The following is a 24,403-nucleotide window of genomic DNA, read 5'->3' as shown; positions in this document are numbered from 1 at the left end:
TTCCATTGTTTTGTTGCCGTGGCAAGCTAACTTCCCATTTTACAAACGAGTGCATCTTTCAGACAAAAAAATATTTTCAACCAATGAGCTAGTTATTCACAGTGGTGTCAAGGGATCTTTTATATCTATTTTATACATCATATAATGCAGAATTCAACAAGTTCCATACAAAACATTATCAAGCAGAAGATTATCAAGTGGCTTTTCCAGCCACACAATTTGGACCTTTACATTACCAAAATTTACAGAGAGCAAAAATACAAGCACTCAAAATCAATGCTGGTCATTTTGACAGACCAATGAAGCTACCAATCAAAGCTATAATGGAACTAAAATGGTGGATAGATAACATTTGGCTTTGTTTCAATCCAATCATTATCAGCAACCCTTCTATGGTGCTACAAACTGATGCCAATGCACTTGGTTGGGGTGCCACCAATTCCATCTCCAGCTGTGGAGGTAGATGGACTGCTCAGGAGGCATACTAACACTGGGCATAAACTACCTGGAAATGTTGGGTGCATTCTATGGCCTAAAGTCATATTGTACTGGGTCATATCACCAGCATGTTAGACTACAGATTGACAATACCACCGTGGTAGCATATATCAACCACATGGGTGGAAACAAATCGACATCATGTTACAATCTGGCTAATACAATTTGGCAATGGTGTATCCAAAGAGATATTTGGATATCAGCTACTTACCTACCAGGTAAACTAAATTTAGTGGCAGACACCAGGTCACGCAAATTTAATGAAAACACCGAATGGATGTTGAATAAAAAAGTATTGCTGATATCACAGCACGATATGGAACACCAGATATCGATCTAATCGCATCCAGGCTTAATCACCAGTTATCAAACTATGTTTCGTGGGAACCAGACCCTGGGGCAGCGGCGACAGATACATTTTCGCTGCACTGGGGGAAATTGTTTATTTATGCATTCCCTCCTTTCTGCCTCATCAGTCGGGTATTAAGGAAAATACAGCAAGACTGCGTCTGGTATTTTGGTAGTACCCGATTGGCCTACTCAACCATGGTTCCCAGTGATACTGAACATGGTATTAGAACCATGTATCACCATCCCGAATAGACCAGACTTATTGGTTCATCCCGTAACAAGGGATAGCCACCCATGCCATAACTATTTGAATTTATTAATTTGTAGAGTTTAAAAATACCGCTACTACAGCTGGGACTGACGGACCGAACAGTGAACATGATTTCGGCGGCCCACAGACAGTCCACCAAAAAACACTGGTCTATATCAGGAAGTGGGAGATGTATTGTCACAAAAACAGCATCACCTACAGAGATATGAACATCCCGTCTGTTCTGGAATACCTGGCAGGCCTCCATTATGATGAGGGGCTCAGTTATAGTGCCATCAACTGCGCCAGAAGTGCCCTATCAACTTATCTATGGCAAGGAACAGAGCATCACTCTGTTGGGACTCACCCACTGGTAACAAAACTTATGAGGGGAATTTTTAATACCAATCCCCCAAGAAGCAGGTACTCCCAAATATGGGATGTGAGTATTGTCCTGAAGATGCTCAGGAATTGGTCTCCAGCAACAGCTCTGTCCCTACATAGACTGACATTAAAAGCAGTCATGCTAATGGCATTAGTCACGGCACAAAGGGTACAGTCATTACATAAATTAAGACTGGACAACATGACTTCTTCATCTGAAAATATTACGTTTCATATTTATGAATTAGTAAAGCAGAACAGACAGGGATCAGCAGGCCTCAATATAGAATTTAGGTCTTACCCAACAGATGATCGTCTCTGTATAGTAAGACATTTGTCGTTATACATGAAGAACACGAAAATCATCAGAGGCAATGAGAAGGCTCTTTTAGTCAGCCATAAGCAACCACACAAAAGAGTGACGGTCCAGACCATCTCAAGATGGCTGAAACAGGTTCTAATACAGGCTGGGGTGGATACTAATATTTTTAAATCTCATTCCACCAGGGCTGCAGCTACATCGGCAGCTATGCAGTTGGATGTACCAATGGACCAAATCCTCAAGGCAGCAGGATGGTCAGGGGAAAAAACATTCCAACTATTTTATCATAAACCAGTCATGAACCCTGGAACATTTGCAGAAACAATTTTAAGTTCTGTAATTTAATTTACCCCATAAATAGGGGCTATAATTTTGTGTTAATACATTTCATGGATTTCAATGTCGGATTCATGTCTAAATTATGTTGACACAATTCCTCCTACAGTCATTAAGGCAGATGTGATGCATGGACTCGTTTCCACGGCATGAAATCACAGACCTTTGAAATCTTCACGTAGTCACTCACGTGACTCCGAAGTAAAATAGTAAGATTAAACGAGAACTTATCAGTTCGAAGTTTGATCGTTAATTTATGAGGAGTACGTTGAGGGAATACGTGCCCTCCGCTCCCACCCATGATCATATACTCAACTGGTATTTATTTCTCTAATCTTACTATGTTTAAGTCATTACAGTTATCTGTGATTTCACACCGCTGCTTTGAAGAATGACACGCATGCGTCCTGGCGGGGTTCTTCACGTATTCCCTCAACGTACTCCTCATAAAATAATGATCAATCTTCGAACTGGTAAGTTCTCGTTTAATCTTACTATTTCATTGGCAATTCCTGCACTCTTGTCTCAATTACGATTGTGCCTATGTATACTAACATTTTTATTTAACTGTATGCGAAGGAATGTCAATGTGCCCAAGTACATGACAAGAAAGTACCACTGAACTATTGAATTATTTTTATATTAAACAATCAGTTCATCTCTGCTGTTGAACACAATGCATGTTATGAATGGGAAATCAATTAATTTTCTGCTTGTGGGAACTACTTTTATTTATGCAAAATGCGAGTTAGGTTTAGCTCTTAGAGACAAGGAATATGGGGAAAAAAGCAGGAACGGGGTACCGATTTTGGATAATCAGCCATAATCATATTGAATGGCAGTGCTGGCTCGAAGGACCGAATGGCATACTCCTGCACCTATTTTCTATGTTTCTATGTTTTAAACAAAACAAAATCCTGCAAATTAGCTGAGAAAAGAATGCACTGCAAGATCTTCAACATCCTCATGAGAACAATTCTGATGAGATCAAGAAAGACTTATTGCTGTGGATTCACCTGGAGAGCAGGAGTAGGCAGATCCGTTATCATAGAAAGAGAGATACCTCCAGGCAGGTAGTTGGGAAATGGTCCCAAGCTTCTTCTTGCTCCTCTCAAAGCTGGAATGCTTGCAGATGTATCTGTGTTCTTAACAGTGTTTTCACTTTCTGGCATCAAGCACAGAAAGAACCTACCTGATTCCCCGCCTCTTCGCCTACTTCCTATCTTTGTCCCGCCCCCTCAACTGGCATCAGTCTCAACCCAAAATGTCGTCCATTCCTTCTCTCCAGAGATGCTGCCTCACCCGCTGAGTTACTCCAGCATTTTGTACCTTTGATTTAAACCAGCATCTGCAGTTCTTTTATACAGAAATTACCTTATCGTCAGTGTATGAAGTGTCGATATACAGAGTTGAATGCACTTGGCAAACCATGGATCACACTATCCCTCACAACTCAGATTACTGACTGCCACACAGACCTGTTGAAGGAGGCAACTCTTCACACGGGCCAACCAGAAAAGAAAATCTCACACCTCAAGACTATGTGAGTGAGAATATAATTCTTGTTATTACAAGACAAGTTGCAGTTTTCTTGCTATTTGGGATGGTTTTCAAAGCGTGGCGATGGAGAGAAAACTGGAATCACTCAAGAAGCACCAGATGCTTTAATGAGGAGGGATTAGAAATATCTTTGAAATGTGGAGAAGGTCCAAATGGATTAAAGGGATCCAGATTGATACTTACATTTATGGCATCTAAATGCAGGACAAGTATAAATCCTTAATCTATTGTGAGTAGGATCATTATCTATTTATGTAACATTGGCAATTTTACTAATCTAATACCTATGCAATCCTGTACATGCCTAGACAAGCTGGAGCTTTGGAGATTGAACGCATAGCATTCTGTGTAAATAATAGGCTGGATAGATTCCTAATTGATCAAAGAATGGTAGAAACTCTTTAATTTTGATGGAATACAATTCATTTTGGTGGTGGACATTATCGCATGTTTGAAAGAGACAGCGAAAGCTGAAGAGACTGAAATGAGCCATGTTTCGTGACGGAAGAACCAACTAGAAATTATATGTTTTGGATCACAACAGCAGGCTTACAGCTCGGCCTTTGCTCATAATCCAATGTTATTTTCACGTATACAAGAACTATTTTGCATGTAGTACATTCTGGGTTAAGTTTAATTGTAGTTTAGTTTAGAGGTACAGCGCAGAAACAGGCCCTTTGGCCCACTGAGTCCGCACTGACCAGCAATCCCCACACATTAACACTATCCTACACACGCTAAGGAGAATTGTTTTTTTACACTTATACCAGCCAATTACCTACAAACATGTACGTCTTTGGAGTGTGGGAGGAAACCAACGATCTCGGAGAAAAAAAAACGCGGTCACGGGGAGAACGTACAAACTCCGTACAGACAACACCGGAGGTCAGGATTGAACCCGTGTTTCTGGCACTGCAATGCAACAACTCTACCGCTGTGCCACCATGCCGCACATGCAAGAAGAACATTAAGATATACATTTGAAATACCCAACGAGTGGAATCACCCCCAATCACAGTCACACTGGAATCAGCACCAATCACATTTGTGCCAGTATCACTACCAATCACAGTGTGCCAATGTCACCAATGGTAGATATTCAAGTCCCCACCAATGACAGCCATGAAAGAATCCCCACCATTATCAACCTCTGTCAACTGAACACACCTCTGCTTACACCCACTTAACTCAAGTCCGTACATGACTGCATAAACCTTTACATCCCTCTCAGTCTGTCCACACTGACACTGAGATAGCACAGTCAGGATCAAATCCAGATCTCTGGCACTGCAAGGCAGCAACTCCACCGTTGTGCTACTGTGTCGCCCCTGAATTGCTTGGGCATGTTCTGGACTTGTGTATAATGGATATATCAGGTAGCAGGGGAAACCCATGGTCTCTCTGGTAAATTACAACAGCCATGTTAATGTCACCACAGTTCCCATTAACTTCCTGACACACTGTTAAGGTCCTTGGTTTCCATTTCCCCGCGGCTCCCAAATAAAAGCAATCCTGCAGATTGAAATTTTGCTCTCGGTCTCAGGAAATGGGAAACATTTCAGTTATAAAGACAGATTGGACAAGTTGGGTTTGTTTCCCCTGATGTTAAGGAGGCTGTGGATGACCTATAAAATTATGGGAGGCATAGATGAAGTATAAAATCGGAATCTTTTCCCCTAATACGCTAATCAAAAACAAGAGGCCATAGGTTTAAGTAAGAGGAAGGAGTTTTAAGGGGATAATAATAATAATAATAATAATAATAATAATAATGGATGGGATTTATATAGCGCCTTTCTAATACTCAAGGCGCTTTACATCGCATTATTCATTCACTCCTCAGTCACACTCGGTGGTGGTAAGCTACTTCTGTAGCCACAGCTGCCCTGGGGCAGACTGACGGAAGCGTGGCTGCCAATCTGCGCCTACGGCCCCTCCGACCACCACCAATCACTCACACACACACATTCACACACATTCACACACAGGCAAAGGTGGGTGAAGTGCCTTGCCCAAGGACACAACAACAGTATGCACTCCAAGCGGGATTCGAACCGGCTACCTTCCGGTCGCCAGCCGAACACTTAGCCCATTGTGCCATCTGTCGTCCCTAATGTGAGGAGATATTACTCTACAAAGGGAGGAGTTGATATGTGGAATGTGCTGCTAGAGAAGGTGAAGGGTACAATCATAATGTTCAAAAGGTATTTAGACAGCCACTAGTATGGGCAAGGAATAGAATGACAAGGAAGTAATGTGCGCAAATGTGATCAGCATAGATGGGCAAAAATGTCAGTAAGGAGCTGATGGGCTGAAGGGCTGTTTCTGTACTTTATATCTCCACTGATGATCTTTAACTCGGGTCCACTTTCTTGTCTGATCCCAGTTCCCTTAAATCCTTAGTGCTCAAAGATCTGTAAATCGCACCCTTGGAATGAAGAAGGGTTTCAACCTGAGATGTTGCCTATTCCTTTTCTCCAGCGATGATGCCTGATATGCTGAGTTACTCCAGCATTTTCTGTCTATCTTTGGTATAAACCAGCCTCTGCAGATCGTCCTACACATTTTGTAATCTCACTCTTGAGTATATTCAAAGACCCAGCATGCATAATTCTCACATGTAGATATTTACAGAAAATCCATCATTGGACTGGAGAGAAAAATCCCTTACCCTGAAAGAGTTCTCCTGTATCTGGATTCATCATCAGAGAAACCAACATCCAAGATTTCATCTCATCGCTCTCTTCCAAAATGTTGCTTACCTTGATTAGATCACCTGTCATTTATCTCAATTCCATTAAACATGACCCTTCCCTCAATATCTAATCACAGGACAATGTTATTAGCCACAGCAATCAATCGAATAATACAGCGTGGAAACAGGCCTTTCGGCCCACTGAGTCTGCGCTGACCAGCTATCATTCTGTACATCAGCACTATCCTTCACACTAGGGACAATTTACAATTTTTTACAAGAGCCAATTAACCGACAAACCTGTACATCTTTGGAGTATGAGAGGAAACCAGAACACCCAGAGAAAACCCACTCAGTCACAGGGAGAAGATACAAACTCATGCACTGACACCACCTGAAGTCAGGATTGAATCTGGCTCTCTGGAGCAGTAAGGCAGCAACTCTACCTCTACGCCACTATGCCGAAGTACTAACAGTTTCCATGCATGCTGCTTAACTTGCTAAGTTTTCTAGCAATTTCTGCTTTCGATTCAGATTTCCAGCATCTATGTTCTTTTTGATGTTCAGCGTGGAAGCATTAGAACAACAAACAAAGTACAAATTAAAACATCTTTCCCTTGTTGATAGACCCTTGGACTGCAAAATCGATAAGCGTTAACCTTTCAGCTATTTCCAATTCATATTAATGCCATTGATGAATACTGTAATACATCATGTTTATTGAAGTTCAAAAACATTACCAGAATACTTTAGTGATCAATAACAAGAGGCAGGTGGTGGTGCAGCGGTAAAATGGTGAGAAATTAGTTAAGCAAATCAGTTGGTATGCTAATAATTTAATAGTTCAAACACATTTCTGGAGTAAGTTAATAGTGAAATACTGTATGCTGTAACATTTCCATTTCTCAGTTGGAATAGTTCCCGATATTGATTCTTAATTGAAAACTAATAGTGGAGTATGTACTACATAGTGTCTGCTAAGTTCCAAAAAAGGCGATGCATCACAGTCCAGATAGCTATTCAATGATTGCAGCCACATTAAAAGCATTAACACTCCAATTTACATGGACAGCAGGAATCTCCAGCTAATGCAGCGAGCACCTGAATGCCATTGGACAAGTCTGGCTTATATATAACCAATATATTTCGTTCAGACTTCGGTCTGAATGACAATAAAGGCTATCTAATCTAATCTAATATATTACTTGTGTGCCTTTGGAGAGAGAGTAGGTGGGTACTTTTTTTTTTTTTAAGGAGTCCTAGATACTGGCTTGGCTTGGCTAGGCTAGCATTCTCCTGGTGAGGTACACAAGCCCATCTAGGGGGACAAGCAGCAGCTCTAGAGAAAAGGAATAGGTGGCATTTCGGGTCGGAACCCTTCAATAACCTTACAAGACCCCATTCCTTTTCTCCAGAGATGCTGCCTAACCCGCTAAGTTACTCCAGCATTTTGTGCCTATCTATATAAGCCAGTGTCTGCAGTTCTTTCCTACTCATGTACAGAATGAAGTTGGGAAAATTCCCACACTAGATGTATCCTATATAGCAGTAAACAATTTTGAAAATAGGAGCATTATCATTTTCTATTGTTCAATTTTGTTTTGTTGCATTTTCCAGGAATTGACAATTCCTGACAGGACCGGCATTTATTGTGCATCCCTACTTTTCCTTGAGATGGTGGGGAGCTACCTACTTGGTCCACTGCAGTCATTCTGGTGAAGTATCTCCAGAAACCAGCTACTCACTGTGTTCCTCAAAAAATGAAAGAACATAAATATTCAAAGTGCACTAAGTTTAAATCATACCTGCTACCATTGCAGACAGAATAACCAAGTTTTAACTGGCAGTTTTAACTTCTAGTGGTGTCCACAACACCTCATGGATGTCTTTCTTTGACTATTGGGTATGCACTCAACTGCAATACACAGGAAGAACAACATCCTCAATGTAAAGCTGGAACTCGTCTCCACAAGCACATTGCAGTGGTCACATTACCAATGCTATTCTGCATTTGCCACTGGGTGATTAGTGAGGATGCAGGCTTATCATCCAATTTGGATCACTCACCACTTATTGTAGACCCAATATGGCAGTGATGACCTTCACGGATTAGGCAGCATGACCAGTGAAAGTGTCACCAAGCTGGCTGGCTGCTGGACATTGAGGTCACCCACCTCAAGGGACTTTGATGAGAAGCGCACGAGAAGACTTTGACAGATATTCATAGCTTTGACAACTGGTGACCTTTGCAAGGGGTCTTGGCAGCTGTCCATGATGGTCAGAAAGTCCAGCAGGAGGTGACCAATTTGGATATAGCCCCTCCACCATACTCTGCCGTACCAGAGTGTATTGTAAAGAGACACAGTGATCCAGTTGCAGTTATCACCAATATAAGTGTCATAAAAATAGATAACTGCTGTAATATTTTAATTCAATGATTACGTAAATGTGGGAAGCTACTTATTACAACTTGCATTAGAATACAAATCGGCCTTAATATGTCTCAATATATCCACAAGCTCTGACAATCTAGAATCTAGCATGAAGCTGATTTGAAATAATTGTGAACAAATATATCTATTAACTGGACGATATATTTCATGACTAGTTTCAAGTGCCTGGCCCAATTATTAAATTTGAGCACTTAATATATTTCTTTCATCTCTAATGCTTTAGGTAATATACATAAAAAGCCATGTTCAGAGAACTGTATCACAAAATTGCTTGCTACATTCCAATGCATCTTTAGCGACATTGCAGGTTCCTTTATATTGTTCAGAATGGTGATTGTACCATTAATCAAAACTAGCTACTTACTGTTTCTCATAAAATAACATAAATTTAATTGTGCAATAAATTTAAATCATACCTGCTGCACATTAGATCAGACTTTAGTGATCTGACTGGAGTGAAACAGCAAAGATATTTTGATAAACAACCTTGTTTGCAAAGAATGCACTTGCAACATGCTTAAACACTTGAGAATAAAGCCTAGGTACACAAAAAAGCTGGAGAAACTCAGCGGGTGCAGCAGCATCTATGGAGCGAAGGAAATAGGCAACATTTCGGGCCAAAACCCTTCTTCAGACTCAGCGAAGGAAATAGGCAACGTTTCGATCCGAAACCCTTCTTCAGAGAATAAAGCCTTGTTCTTTCTCTAAGTGGCTGGCTTGGAAAAACAGTACATGAAGGAACCTGATCCAGTAATTAACAAGGGACAGTGCTGATAATATATTCTAGCTGATCTGCAATTACTAGTGGGAAAAAATAAATGCAATTCCCTCGCAGTAGTTTAGTTTAAAGTTTAGTTTAGTTTAGAGATACTGCGCGGAAATGAACTATTTGACCCACCGTGTCCGCGCCGACCAGCGATCCCTGCACATTAATACAATCCTACACACACCAGGGACAATTTACAATTTTTAACCAAAGCCAATCAGCCTACAAAGCTGTACGTCTTTGGAGTGTGGGTGGAAACCGGAGCACCCGAAGAAAACTCTCGCAGGTCACGGGGAGAACGTACAAACTCCATTCAGACAAGCACTTGTAGTCAGGATTGAACCCGGGTCTCTGCCGCGGTAAGGTGCGCCACCATGCTACCCTACTTCAAACAAATAGTTTCCTGTGTAGGAAGGAACTGCAGATGCTGATTTACATCGAAGATAGACACAAAATGCTGGAGTAACTCAGTGGGTCAGGCAGCTTCTCTGAAGAAAAGGAATAGGTGACGTTTCGGGTCAGGACCCTTCTTCAGACTGAGAGTCGGGGAGAGAGAATCTTTACTCGAGCCCTCTGCGGGCCCCAACCAGTGACTCTGCCGACACCCGCCTCTCCACCGCCCACCAACAGCCCGGAGCAGTCATCCCACCTGAGTTCCAGGCTCAGCTCCGGGCTCACAGTATCTGATTGTTCTGGACAACTCCCAGAGTTCTGTTGGGAGATACTGGGCTAATCATGCTTCCTAGATCTTTTCCAGAAATTTGTATTTTAGATCCAAGGGGCAATCTGATAGATTGTGGGTCAGAAATTAGAATGCCTCGCATATAAAAAACAGAATTAATCTTCCCTGGAAAAATACAGAAAGCAAAGATTCAATGATGAACAATCAGTGCGAACTTCAAAAGAGACCGTCCTGCAGGTGTTTCGCAGAACACCTCTGCTCATTCCGCCTAAACCTACCTGATCTCCCTGTTATTAAACATTTTAACTCCCCCTCCCATTCCCATACTGACATTCTGTCCTAGGCCTCCTCCACTGTCAGAGTGAGGCCCAGCACAAATTGGAGGAACAGCATCTCATATTTCACTTGGGCAGCTTACACGCCAGCAGTATGAACATTGGCTGCTCCAACTCAAGTAACCCTTGCTTTCCCTCCCTCTCCATCCCTCCCCCTTCCCAGTTCTCTAACCAGTCTTACTGTCTCCATTTGCTTTGTTGTTACCTTCTCCCAGCTAACAATGATCTATTCTACATTTTCCATGATATCCATTCCCTTTGACCTATTTTCGCACCTTGTATTTCCTTATCTATGTATCTCCCTCTCTTCCTGACATCACTGAAGAAGGGTCGCGACCCGAAAAGCCACCCATTCCTTCTGTCCAGAGATGCTGCCTGGCCCGCTGAGTTACTCCAGCATTTTGTGTCCATCTTCGGTTTAAAGCAGCATCTGCAGTTCCTTCCTGCACAGTCCTGCTTGACCAACCACATTGAATTATTTGAAGAACTATCAGAGGGTAAAGGCAGGGGCAGATTTCCCAAATGTTTCTCAAAAGAATTAATAACTTCAGAGTATGCTGAATCGTGGGACAAAGAGCAGAAGCAATAGTCGGGCTGTTGGAGATTGGTAAGCATCGGTAACTAAAAATTCATCAGTGTGGTATAAGATGATGGTTCTTGGTTCTTGGTTACTTGGTCCTCCAAAATATTCCAACTGGAATTTAAACTGGAGGTGGTGAAGGGAGGGATTAAGCCAGAAAGGTTGATGGTAGATTACATGAGCAGCGAATAATTACATTCTGTTTAAGAGTTTGGACTTTGGAAACAAAACCATAACTTCTACTTTTCCAAATATTTCAGACTACCAGTTATGATGAGGAAGCGAGTGGATTTATTTATAGGGAGGAAGGCTACACGAGTTGCAAGATGACATTCGTTTTTTTTAGAATGGGCATAATCTTTGCAAATGAATTCCACCACAAATAAATCAGAGATATATTGTGGTGAAAAGGTCATAGATAATTTTTTTTAAAGAAGATTTTTAACGTGTGTAAATGTAAATTACCAGAAGCAAGCAAGCAAGCAGAATCATAAAGCCATAAACTAAGCTCAAGCTCATTTCTAGAAGAGAAAAATAGGAGGTGATGCTAGGTTATGTCAATTTAGTTCAGACCATAAGTCTTCATTAAGTTTTTGTAGACTACACGCATTCAAAAGAATTATGCCAAAATGGTGAAATTAAACCTGTCAGGATGGTATAATTAGGTTCAATTTTGCCTCTTGAAAGCCAAGGGCCAAGGTATGTCCAATTAGGGTTTTTTTTAATGGTGTTGATTTTGATAGACTAGACACAGAGAATTCTGTTTACAAATAGGAAGAAAACTAGAAGCCATCAATGTAAGGCAGGTATCAAGAAATACCAGAACATGTGTAAGAAAGAATTGCAGATGCTAGTTTACACCAAAGACTCAAGAGGCTGAGAAAGAGTCTCGACCTGAAGCGTGACCTATTTCTTTCCTCCAGATATGCCACCTGACCCAGAGTTACTCCAGCATTTTGTACTTGCTGGAGTGTACAAAAATGAGGGGAGAACCTCATTGAAACATACAGAATATTGAAAGGCTTGGATAGAGTGGATGTGGCGAGGATGTTTTCACATTCTTTCCCATTAAGCACCCTCGCATCCTACTCATAATCAACCATTTCACTAAACTGACTTATTATCATGGTTCAATTTAACTTTCTAAACCTCGCCTTATATGATGCTCCTTTATAACTAGATGAAAGCTACAGCCATGTTCCCAGACTGATTGAAACGAGTAGATAAAGTAATATCCTTAGTGATATAAAGAATGCAGCATGATAAAAAATGTGCATTCATATTCTGCGTCATGGATTAAATCAAGCCCTCAATTCAGCAGACATTTGTTATTAAGACGAGAAAAGCCCAGGGAATCGAGTGAAATTATTTATGCATTAGAATTATCTTTTCCTTTTGACTTAGTACATTACAACTTTCAGGACTCAATTTTGAATTCGACAGTGAATAATAAGCTATTTCAGTCTTGCATTACACAGTTCCAGCATTCATTTCTTTTTCTCTCCTGATATTTCCTATTTATATCTCCTTCAGTGTTTTATCACCTTCTTTCAGCTGGCATCACCACCACTTAGATCACTCACTCTCCTCTGGTCTCCATCATCACATACCTTTGGATTCCACCCCTCTTCTCTTCAACTTAAAACTGATTGCATTTCTGACTTTTGGCAGTTCTGATGCCAGATTATTAACCTGAAGTGGTCTCTCTGTGTTTCTGCATTCACAGATGCTCGGAATATACAGCATTACTTGTGCCTTCATTTTTGAGGAATTTACATCTAAAGAATTTTGCCTTTGGATTATTATTTCCTTGTCTTTGCCTCTATTGTGCACTCAGTGCATAATATTTGGATTAGTACACAAAATAAAACTGCCAGTGATCAACAGAGAGCAAGAAGGTTCACGGGATGACCAGCATGTCCCCTCTCTAAATTTGGTCAGTGAAACTGTTATGATTTTGAGAGACACAAAATGCTGGAGAGTAACTCAGCGAGACAGGCAGCATCTCTGGATAGAAGAAATGGGTTATCTTTCAGGTCGAGACCCTTCTTCAGACTGAGACTCGGGGGAGAGGGAGACACAGAGATAAGGAAGGGTAAAGTGTATGAAAAAAATGACATCAAAAGAGATGAAGCTCAAGGAAAATGTAGAATAGATCATTATTAACTCGGAGAAGGTGACTGAAGGAACAGCACCTCATATTTTGCTTGGGCAGCTGACACCCCAGCAATATGAATATTGACTTCTCTAACCTCAAGTAACCCTTGCTTTTCCTCTCTCTCCATCCCATTACTTAAACTGTTTGTGACATTAATGAATATAAGTGGAGGTACATTGTGATTCTATTGCCAACAATCCCCCTAGAGAATGGAAGAAAACAAAAAAATCATCTTGAATTGCCATTATAGTTGCTGTTTAAGGAAAGTCTTTGTAGCTGCAGGGGCAAAGATTACTTGGTATACGGCAGCACGGTGGCACAGCAGTAGAGTTGCAGCCTTAGGGCACTTGCAGTGCTGAAGACTCGTTCGATCCTGGCTACACGTGTTTGTGCGGAGTTTGTACGTTCGCCCCATAACCTGTGTGGGTTTTCTCCGAAATCTTTGGTTTCCTCCCACACTCCAAAAACATACAGGATTGTAGGTTAATGATTTGGTATACTGTAAGTGTAAATTACCCCTAGTGCCTGCAGGATAGTGTTAATGTGTGGGGATCGCTGGTCGGTGCGGACTCGGTGGGCCGAGGGACCTGTTTCTGCGCTGTATCTCCAACCTCTAAAATAAAGATGTTCCTAATCCTGTAATTAACTAAAGATACTGTATATGCAAGAAAGATGACAGGGTCCGATCAGGCTGAGCACTCCAAGAAGAAATTATCTGCCCACACTGTTAGTCTATATCCAGCTAATAGAAGAATAGCCAGTGGGGAAAAAAAACCCTATGGTGACCCAGCAGTGTAGGAGGGGCAGGAGGAGGAGAGAAAACTGGTCAAAAATAATTATCACCTTGAACCATACAGCTGCTGATGTAAAGATCAGACATTCCCATTAATGTGCACATTGTGAACTTTAAAAAAAAACAATCAAATCCAGAAAGAACACCTAATATCTAATGGCCTGAGTCAGCCGAGACAAATGACTACTCGCACGTCAGTGCCAGAATAATACATTCAACTTTGCAACCAATTTATTACACATCAGTGATAATGATGTATCTATTGTATTAAAAGTCAGAATGAGAAACACTTTTCCCCTTTTGTTAAAAAATGTTAAATTTAAATCTGCAGTATGCTTACATTATTGATATGTGAACGACAAAATGGAAACGGTCATCCCATAAAATATGAACGAATAAAGTCCGTCTGTTACACTACACCATTCCTTCTTTGGTCCGCATAATTTGATCAAATTTCATTACAAAAAATTGATTTCAAACTGCTGCATTCAAGACCCGCTTCTGAAAACCAACAGTGAAAACAGACAGAAAGATTGATAACCTGTGCACTTTTTTGCTGTGTCTTTTTTTGATCCCGTTCGTGTCACTTGACAGTCAAAGTTCTCCTCCCAGAACTCTGCAAACCAGACATTTCTTCGATTGTTCTCCAAGGTCCGACTGGTGAAGTATGTATCAAAACCTGGAGGAGAAAGAGCACACACATTGTTTGCAGCAAGCCCAAACACTGTGCCGATGAAACATGACCAGTGAGAGAATCACTCAAATACATAGAGTTGGATTAAGCCAGTCTGCCCTGCAGTCTGCTCTACTATTTATCTAGGTCATCATTAATTTAACCAAAGCCACATCTCCATATCATAGCCACCGCTGCAGTAACCTTTCATCTTTGTTTATTAAGAATCTGTCGAAAGAAATATTAAAAGATTCTGGAGATTAAAAGGAGCTGCAGATGAAATTGTGAGCAATGCACAAAGTGCTGGAGGAACTCAGCGAGATCCCTCAGAGGAATAGACAGATGATATTTTGGATCGGGAACCTGCTTCAGAGATTCTCTCTGAGAAAGACTCACTGCCCGCAAGAAAAATATCACTTCATCTCTGCCTTAAATGGGCGATACTTTATTTTTGAATAACTACTAGTTTTAGGTTTCCTTTAGGTTTCCTTTTACAGGATTTTCCTTAAGACAGCTGATACAATCCTAATCTTTTTTACCTTTCCTCAAAACCTGTCCCTTCCAGGAATAAGTCTATTAAACCCTCTCTGGATTTTACATCCCTCCTTAAACATGAACACTGCTGTTGATTATACTCCAAATGTCTCACTAATGCCCTATTTAACTGAATCATTCCACCTCCGCATTCAATTCATCAAGTCTAACCTTCTGTTAGACTTCCTCATCACTTGGTCTGCGTGCATACCAACCTTTTGTGAATGATGAGTAGTCCCTCTGCATCTCAGAACTCTGCAATCTCTCACCACTCAGATAAAATGCATGTTTTTTTTAATTTGTTCCTGGCAAAACAGATAAAGTTTACACATTCCCATATTATACTCTACGCGCCAGGATTTTAGGATTTTTGCACTAATATTGGGGTTTTAATTTATTGATTTTTTTTTTTGTTTATTATGTTATCTATGAGTGTTTTGACATGCGTAGACTTAATCAGTCAAAGAATTGAGTATAGAAGTAGGAACGTTAGGTTCCAGTTGTACAAAACATTGGTAAGGTCTTATTTGGAGTATTGTGCTCAGTTTTGGACGCCTTGCTAAAGAAAAGTTGCTATTAAGCTGGAAAGGGTGCAGAGACAATTTAAGAGGATGTTGCCGGAACTCGAGGAGCTGAACTATTGGAAGAGATTGGGCAAGCTAGGACATTATTCCTTATAGCGCAGGATGCTGAGGGGTGATCCAGTAGAGGTGTATAAAATGATGAGGGGAATATATAGGATAAACGCAGTGTCTCTATTTCCAGGGTAGGGGAATCAAGTACTAAAGGACTATAGGTTTAAGGGGAGAGGAAAAATATTTCATTGGAACCAGAGAGGCAATTTATTAACAGAGAGAGTGGTGGGTATTTGGAACAAGCTGCCAGAGGAAGTAGTTGAGGAATGTACAGTAACAGCATTGAAAAGACATTTGGACAGGTACGTGGATAGGGAAGGTTTAGAGATATATGGGCCAAATGTAAGCAAATGGGACTAGAACACATGGGCATCTTGGTCAGCCTGGATGGGTTGGGCAAAGGGGCTCGTTTCCATACAGCGTGACTGCATAATTGTATGTGATGCTATTAAACATCACTACTACAGTGACACAACCATAATGTCAATTTTAGCCAGCTTATAATATTGAGGTAAGTGCCCATTACACTGGCATTGAGTGAGGCAAATGGATAACTCTCTGTCCTTAAACAATGAAGCAAATGGTCTTCAATCATGTGTTCATGAATTTTGGACAAGATTGGTGGGCTGTGACTGAAATCTAGGCTGTGGAAATAACTGAAGGAAAATGGATTTAGACATACATTTCTAGGATTGTACCAATAAATACCAATATGATCATCCCAGGCAATGCAATAATTTTGTTTCAGATCTACAATAGTTGTGGTGTTCAACTTTGGGTCAATAAAGCATGACTTTTGTTACATAGTGTTATCTCAATCAATTTTTCCAAAATCATTGTGGAGAGTTGTCTAAATTTGCTGGCTTACTGATTGCCTGTTTGGATGCAATACCTCTAACCATCACTTTGCACATCTATGTACTCTCAGAATGGATTTCTTCCACTTCAATGTGCTTCAGCTATGTAGTTTGCTGCTACTTTGCTCCATGAATTTAACACTTTTGTCTAAATATCATTCACACTCTTGTTGCTTTGTGGCCCAAAAATCCAGACGAAAAAATATGGTTACAATATGTGGTTTCAAGGGATATTTAATCGATGGATGCTTTCAATAGATATTTTACAGGTAGAGATAGATTGATTCTCGATTAGCACGGGTGTCAGGGATTATGGCGTGAAGGCAGGAGAATGGGGTTAGGAAGGAGAGAGAGATCAGCCATGATTGAATAGCAGAGCAGACTTGATGGGCAGAATGGCCTAATTCTGCTCCTATCACTTTAGACCTATGACATTATATCTCAAGGTTTCCTGAGTGAATCCAAACTGTAACTGATTCCATATCCTGCACACCTCTTCTTAAAAAATAGGGGGGTTTTTTCGGATAGACTCTTCCAAAAGGCAGCTGGAAAGTTAATTAAAAAGGTAAAATCTGCTTGCAGACTTTATTTTGTGCATTGATCCATGAAGACAGAGTAATGTCAAATAGTGAAGTAAAGTCTACTTTTACTGCAATCAATTCTACTGGATTGTATGTGAAACAAAGAAGCAAGAACAAAGATTTCCTAATTGTGAATCACGCCCCAATCAAACACTACAGACAAGAAACTAGGATTGGAAATACCGTGGCAGAATTGTGTACGTCTCAATGAGTCAAATTTTCAGGAGAGTATTGGCCCTGAAGAAGGGTCCTGACATGAAATATCACCGACCCATGTTCTCCGGAGATGCTGTCTAACCTGCTGAGTTACTCCAACACTTTGTATATATACCTTTTTAGAGTATGCTACATCTGCATTACCATTGCCTAGAATAGAGCAGTAATTGGTGAGAAGAATTAAGATATGTCATACATTAAAAGTGTGTGTATATATATATATTAGGTAAGAGTTTATGTGTAAAGGTTTAAGGTTGACACTACAGAAATAGTAATACTTAATGCCCAAGTAATGTTAGCATAGTGATGATACCATTTATATCCGATTCACAGTGCATCTAAGAGGTTTCACACTGGGATCCACCATCACACTTCATACTCAGATGTCAGGCAATTTGCACCAGTGTATGATGTGTTTTTATTTCTCCTGCACTCACTTATTCCCTCCCTATCATTTTATCTCTCTTGTTTTTTTTGTACTTGGTGTTTTCATCAAGATCACCATACGATACTATAGCTCTTTATTTATCCCAGAGGGAAATTAGCCTGTCACCGGTCAAAAGACCCAGTTACAAGGCATTGAAAATGTCATGTGCATTATAATAATAATGAAATTTAAGTGACCAGTTATCACACAGCACATATGTGATATTGCACAAACATGATATTAAATTGTCGAGTGGGAAAGGTCCAGGTTAAGGGATGTACAAAGAAGCGAGTTGGGGGGGGGGGGGGGGGGGGGGGGGGGTGCAGTCAGTCTACCCCATGATAGAAGTTGGAGGAGTTGTTTCACTGCTTCCCTTCAGGAGATTGCATCTATCAATCTGGAGTTTGCACAAGTCTATTTGGACAAGTAGAGTATTTGCTCCCCCCGTCCTACTCACAGCCCCTTTCCCCAATTCTCATGAATCACCACACGTGAAGCTTTCACACACTACTGCTGTCCATGAGTTATGAATTAAATAACCCAATTATGCTTGGGGTAACTGCAATAACCTCCAGCCTGCTGGCGATCCAGGACATTCAGCCTTTTGAAGAAGGTTGTGACCCCAAACGGCATTTCCTTCCACAGGTACTGCCCGACTGGCTGAGTTATCTCAGCAATTTGTTTTCGCTGTAGATTCCAGCCTCTGCAGTCCCTCGTGCCTCCATACATCAACTGTTGCTTTACAGATCAGCTCTATTGACAACTTGAATCTCATCAAGATGTATCTGCTATTAAGGGCAGATATAATGTTGTCCTCTCTTTACAGTAGATAACTTGAAATCACACCTCGCGTTTGTCAACTGGGATTTCCCACTGGTTTTTTTTTCCTACAATGTTATCACAATTCAGGTCATGTTGGATACGGTTAAATGGCAGCTCTGAGAAGGTGAACCAGCCAGCCTCACTGAGAGAGACAAAGGAAGACCGCACGTGTTCCATGTTCAAGTGACATTTGCAACGGTGTTGCCTTAACTGATAACTGGAATAAAAACTTGTCAACAAACATCAAGCATCCCTGGGGGCGTGGTAGGTAATGAGATAAACTAATGGAAACAAACAGAATATATAGCCTATTTTATTCATACAATATATTTCAAGATGTATGCAGAGCTTTTTGTCAACACCAAAATTACCATGTACAAGAAGAAACATTTATCAAATCACTTTCATTATCAGATTTATTCTTCACCCTCCTACCTTTCCATTCATTATGTAACTGTTTACACAGAGTTACATTTATCATCTTTGGATGACCAGACTTTAGACTTTTGAGATATACAGCTTCAGCCCACTGTCCACTCTGACCAGCGATCACCCCTACACTAGCACTATCCTCTAAATTAAGGAATTAGGAAAAGACACAAAGACACAAAAGCTGCAGCAAAAAGACAATGGAGAAGGAGGATTGCCATCCTTGTAATATAGGAACGATCCTCTTCTCCCCCAAAAAACTGAATAACACAATATATAAGAAGAACCCAATTTTACTTCGGAGTCACGTGAGTGATTACATGAAGAACCCACCACTACGCACGTGTGTCATTATCGCTACACGCATACAATAAGAATTTGGAAACAAATAAAATTATCTTTAAAATTAAGAAATCTATCACTGTTAATGCCAATAGCGAATAACCCTTTATTTAAACCATCTCTTATTGATAAGACATATAACCAATGGGAAAGTCTCGGAATTAGAAGGATCGGGGATATGTACGAAATGAGAAACCTACTATCATTCCAACAATTACAATTAAAATTTAAATTGAAAAACAACCAATATTTTAAATATCTTCAGATTTGCGATTTCATGAAAAAATATATACAAGGATATCAAAAAGTAACTCCTGACTTATTGGAAGAAGCAATGAATATTGAAGCTGACTCACAAAAATTAATATCATATTTATATAATAGTATTCTAAATATAGACCTACCATCGACAGAGGTACTTAGAGAAGAGTGGGAACGGGAACTAATGATAAAAATTACGAAGGTTAAATGGGAAAAATACTTGATATATATTCACAAATGTTCAATTAATGTAAGACATAATCTAATTCAATTTAAAATTGTACATAGATTATATTATTCAAAAACAAGATTGAACAAATTTTATCCAAATATATCCGCCACGTGTGATAAATGTCTAGTCCAAAAGGCAACTATAACACACTCCTTAGTTTCCTGCATAAAACTTTATAGATTTTGGAATGATATTTTTGAAATGTTTACAAAGTTATTCAAGACAAGAATGGAACCTAATACTAAAATGATTATATTTGGCGTAATGGAAGATGGGAATAAATTGAACACATCTCAAAATCTATTCCTTAACTATGGTTTAATAATAGCAAAAAAATTAATACTTAAATTTTGGAAGGGTACATCAATACTAACGCTTAAAATGTGGATTGCAAGTATGTTGGACACAGCTCATCTTGAGGAAATGCGATTCCTCCTAATGGATAAATCAGACCAATTCATAATGAGTTGGTCTCCATTCGTCGTTTTTTTGGAATCATATGGTGCAACACAATTGTAAAAGAACTGTTTCAGGACTGGACGAGGGTTGGTCAAGATTATAAATAATGATCTCCTTTTCTTTTTTATTTTATTTTATTTTCTCTATTTTCTCTCTCAACTTTCTTCATTTACTCGTTTTCTTTCTTCACACACTATATATTTCACATCTTTCTATCCTTTACTATCTAACTTCTTTTTCTTATTCTAATCTTTTTTCAATGTAACAAAAAAAAAAAGTGTACATAAAATGTATTATGAAGATATATATTAGGCACTTTGGTGCCATATGACTGTACTTACTTGTAATAAAATTAAAAGGAAAAAAAAAAAAAAAAAAAAAGACAGTGGCCAATTCCTCCACAGATAATAACAAGTTACGTGCATGATTTAGCTTGTCAAAACAAGCACTGGACCCTGGCTCTGGCTGCAACCCTGCCCATTTTCCACACCCTCAATGTTCCCCATTTTATCCTCAGCTTTGGTCACACACGTGACCCACTCTCCAGACCCCAACTCTGACAACAAACCTACACGCATTCCTGACCTTGCAGTGTTCCCACCCCTAACACTAGCTCCGTAGCCACAAGCCAGGTCCACAGTGCAGATCCAGCAATCCTGAGCACTTCCCAAATCCGGCTGAAATTCCACACCTTCCCAGCACAAGATGGCAAATGCAATCCATTTCTTGGCAAACAGGATTCACAAGATTGCACCAGTAAGGACTCTGCAACCACACACAATGTTTAGCAACACTCCAAATAGTTAAAAAAAAAGTAATAGACTGCATGAGTAAGCTGATCCATGGACTGTGAGTCAGCAGATAACAACGACTCAGGTACATACACTTGCCCACGACTGTGAATGACTACGATCAAAAATGTAGAATGATTTTGACAGAATTTGTGCACATGCTTATGAGAGATCAAAAACATTTTTTTTTTAATCCTTGTTATGAAAAATAGTCGACGAGATCAGATGCGTGGTCTTCTTGTGAATTTCATATACAACAATACTGGGCTTTCTGGGGTCTCTGTCCAAAGGAACATTTAGACTATCCATGCAAATTCTCTCCTAACAAAAGATGTTTTGAATATTCAGACACATCTCGTCAATTTAGAAATGTGCGTGAGAGTGCAGAATTTTGGCACACGTTAAACTAACATGACACGGAAATCAGGAGAATTCTTGCGAGCTTGACCTTACCTGGTCCGCACCTGTTGCCTGCATCTACATTCCAGTTACTTGGCCACCCCACCAAAGACTCAGCTTGGTCTGGATTTCCATTGCTCTCCAAATCCACATCACCATCCCATCCAGTTCCAAACCTTGAGCAAGCTCACACTTGGTTCAAAGTAAACTAATAGCAGGGAGATCAGTCCATACTGTTCTGACATGGATGGTTTTCAGACATAAATTGACAAAATGTTCTAGCTGAAAAGTAACTTTCGTACTTTTCTACTACTGCAAAGTAACTTTTACCTTAAAACAGAACATAAACTAGAGAACCTGCAGAAAAAACTTGTTCACACCAGGATACAATTGAATGCAATTGTCTGCAGAATTTTCAAGTTAACAGAAGAGTATGAATTTATGTAAGAATAAACTCACAATTCATTTCCTTAAAATAGGTGCTAAATAAATAATTTTGCAGAATTAAATATTTACAATCGGAGCATTGTGTAGTTATCAAGAGACATCTGAATATTCAAACACCTTTGCTGGGACAATGTAATTCATATGGATGACCTAAAAGCTTATGAGGACAGAGAACCTAGATGCCTAAAATTAGTAGACACAGAATGCTGGAGTAACTCTGCGGATGAGGCAGCATCTCTGGATGAGAAGGAATGGGCGACGTTTCGGGTCGAGACCCTTCTTCAGACTGATGTCAGTGGGGGCGGTGGGACAAAGATAGAATGTAGTCGGAGACAGTAAGACTAGTGGGAGAACTCAGAAGGGGAAGTGGATAGAGAGTTAGAGAAGTGAGAGAAGTCAAAGTTCATACTGCTGGGGTGTAAACTACCCAAGCGAAATATGAGATGCTGTTCCTCCAATTTGCACTGGGCCTCACTCTGGCAATGGAGGAGGTCCAGGGCAGAAAGGTCAGATTGGGAATAGGAGTGGGAGCCTAAAATTAATGTTCTGTTTTGTTTAGTTTAAAGATAAAGCATGGAAACATGCCCTTCATCCCACCGAGTCCACCTCGACCCATTCACACCGTTCAATGTTAGTGAACAGTGAACACATTCTAATCCACTCCCTAACACTACGAGCAAATTTCAGAGGCCAATTAAACTACAACCCCCCCCGCACGCCTTTGAGATGGGGTTGGAAACTGGAGCACACTGAGGAAACCCACACAGTTACCAGGATAGTTGTACCAGCAAGCTCCACACAGACAGTACCCGGTCAGGATTGAACATGGTGCTGTGAGGCAGCAGCTCTACCAGTTGCACCAGGGCTTAAAACTTCACTTGGTCTTATTGAGTTCCGATTGAGTGTTCAAGACAAGTCCATGAGGATACATTGACCTTTGAGAAGGTGGTCATTAGCCATCTCTTAAACCAGTGCGGCACTTCTACCACAATGATTTGAATCAAGTTCCAGAACAGATCCAGAAATGATGAAGGAAGGCAATATATTTCCAAGTATCGGTGGTGTACACATTGTTGTCAACTCCTACTCCTCTTATTCTGCATCATTAGTGCCGATGTAGAAGTGAACAAGAAGTTCACGTTCCTTGGAGTAAATATTACCAATTATCTTTTGTGGACCCACTGCATTGAAGCAACAGCCAAGAAGACACATCGTAGCCTATTCTTTCCCCGGTGACTGATGATATTCGCATGTCTTCAGTGACTGTTAGAAACTGCCACAGATGCAGCATTCAGAGCAGGCTGTCAGGTTGCATCACAGTTTGGTTTGGACAGCACTGCCCAAGACTGCAGCAAATTCTCGGATGTTGTGGATGTAGCTCAGTCCATCAGATCACAAACCAGACTCCCAACCATTAATCTTCTCTCTTAGTTACTGCATTCTGTAACTGATTCAATCGAGTTTCAGATCCCTCTAGACTTTAATGGGAAAGGCTTGGTGATGGTAAAACTGTTGAACGTCAAGTGTAGCTGTTCAACAATTATTTGTCACTCATCATCCCAGACCTTAATGTTGACCTGGTCCTGCCTTGAAACGGGCTAACTTGAGCTGCTTAATTGACTGAGTTACATATTTGTAATAAAGTCATGAGAAATGAAACAGTTAAGATTATTCAATCTAAAGATACATTATGCAATATTGTGCAAGGAGACACACTGCTGACTATTGTATGGGTTCTGCTGAAAGTGCTGGATGTGAGATTAATGCCTGTCAATTTCATTTTGTTACCATTTTGGAACCCACAGGCACCTTGAGATTAGCTGAATGTTTAACCATCAGAGTTAACAGGGATTGACAAAACTCCTCCACTCCAAAAGATTATTGTATGGCACTTTCCACCTGCAATAATTACTTTCCAGGCAAGTGAATGCATTGGGAAATTGGAGTATTACTTTAGCTTCGTGCACGTTCATTCTAACCTAACCTCAGCAATCATTGTGTGGAGGCCTAGCCCAAGTATTAACTGGTGTAGCCCCTTCCCCATGCACACAAACCCTGGCAATGCAAGGGGAAGCTTCGAGGCTTCCATTATTCATTAATCCAATGTTCACTGAACTTCACCATCTAGTCTACAC

The 24,403-nt window shown here is 40.3% G+C and overlaps 1 protein-coding gene across 1 annotated transcript in view; it reads right to left on the bottom strand.

Annotated features, from left to right (window-relative positions):
• Positions 1-24,403, bottom strand: part of grm7 (glutamate metabotropic receptor 7) — a 532,223-nt gene that overhangs the window by 234,187 nt on the left and 273,633 nt on the right. Inside the window, exon 6 of the mRNA XM_033036752.1 lies at positions 14,705-14,842. Within this exon, the coding sequence (XP_032892643.1) occupies positions 14,705-14,842 (138 nt within the window). The remainder of the gene's footprint in view (positions 1-14,704; positions 14,843-24,403) is intronic.

Source organism: Amblyraja radiata, chromosome 18 (assembly GCF_010909765.2).
Source record: "Amblyraja radiata isolate CabotCenter1 chromosome 18, sAmbRad1.1.pri, whole genome shotgun sequence".
NCBI lineage: Eukaryota > Metazoa > Chordata > Chondrichthyes > Rajiformes > Rajidae > Amblyraja > Amblyraja radiata.
Note: the sequence above shows the minus strand (reverse complement) of the source record. Positions and strands in the feature narration are given on the sequence as shown.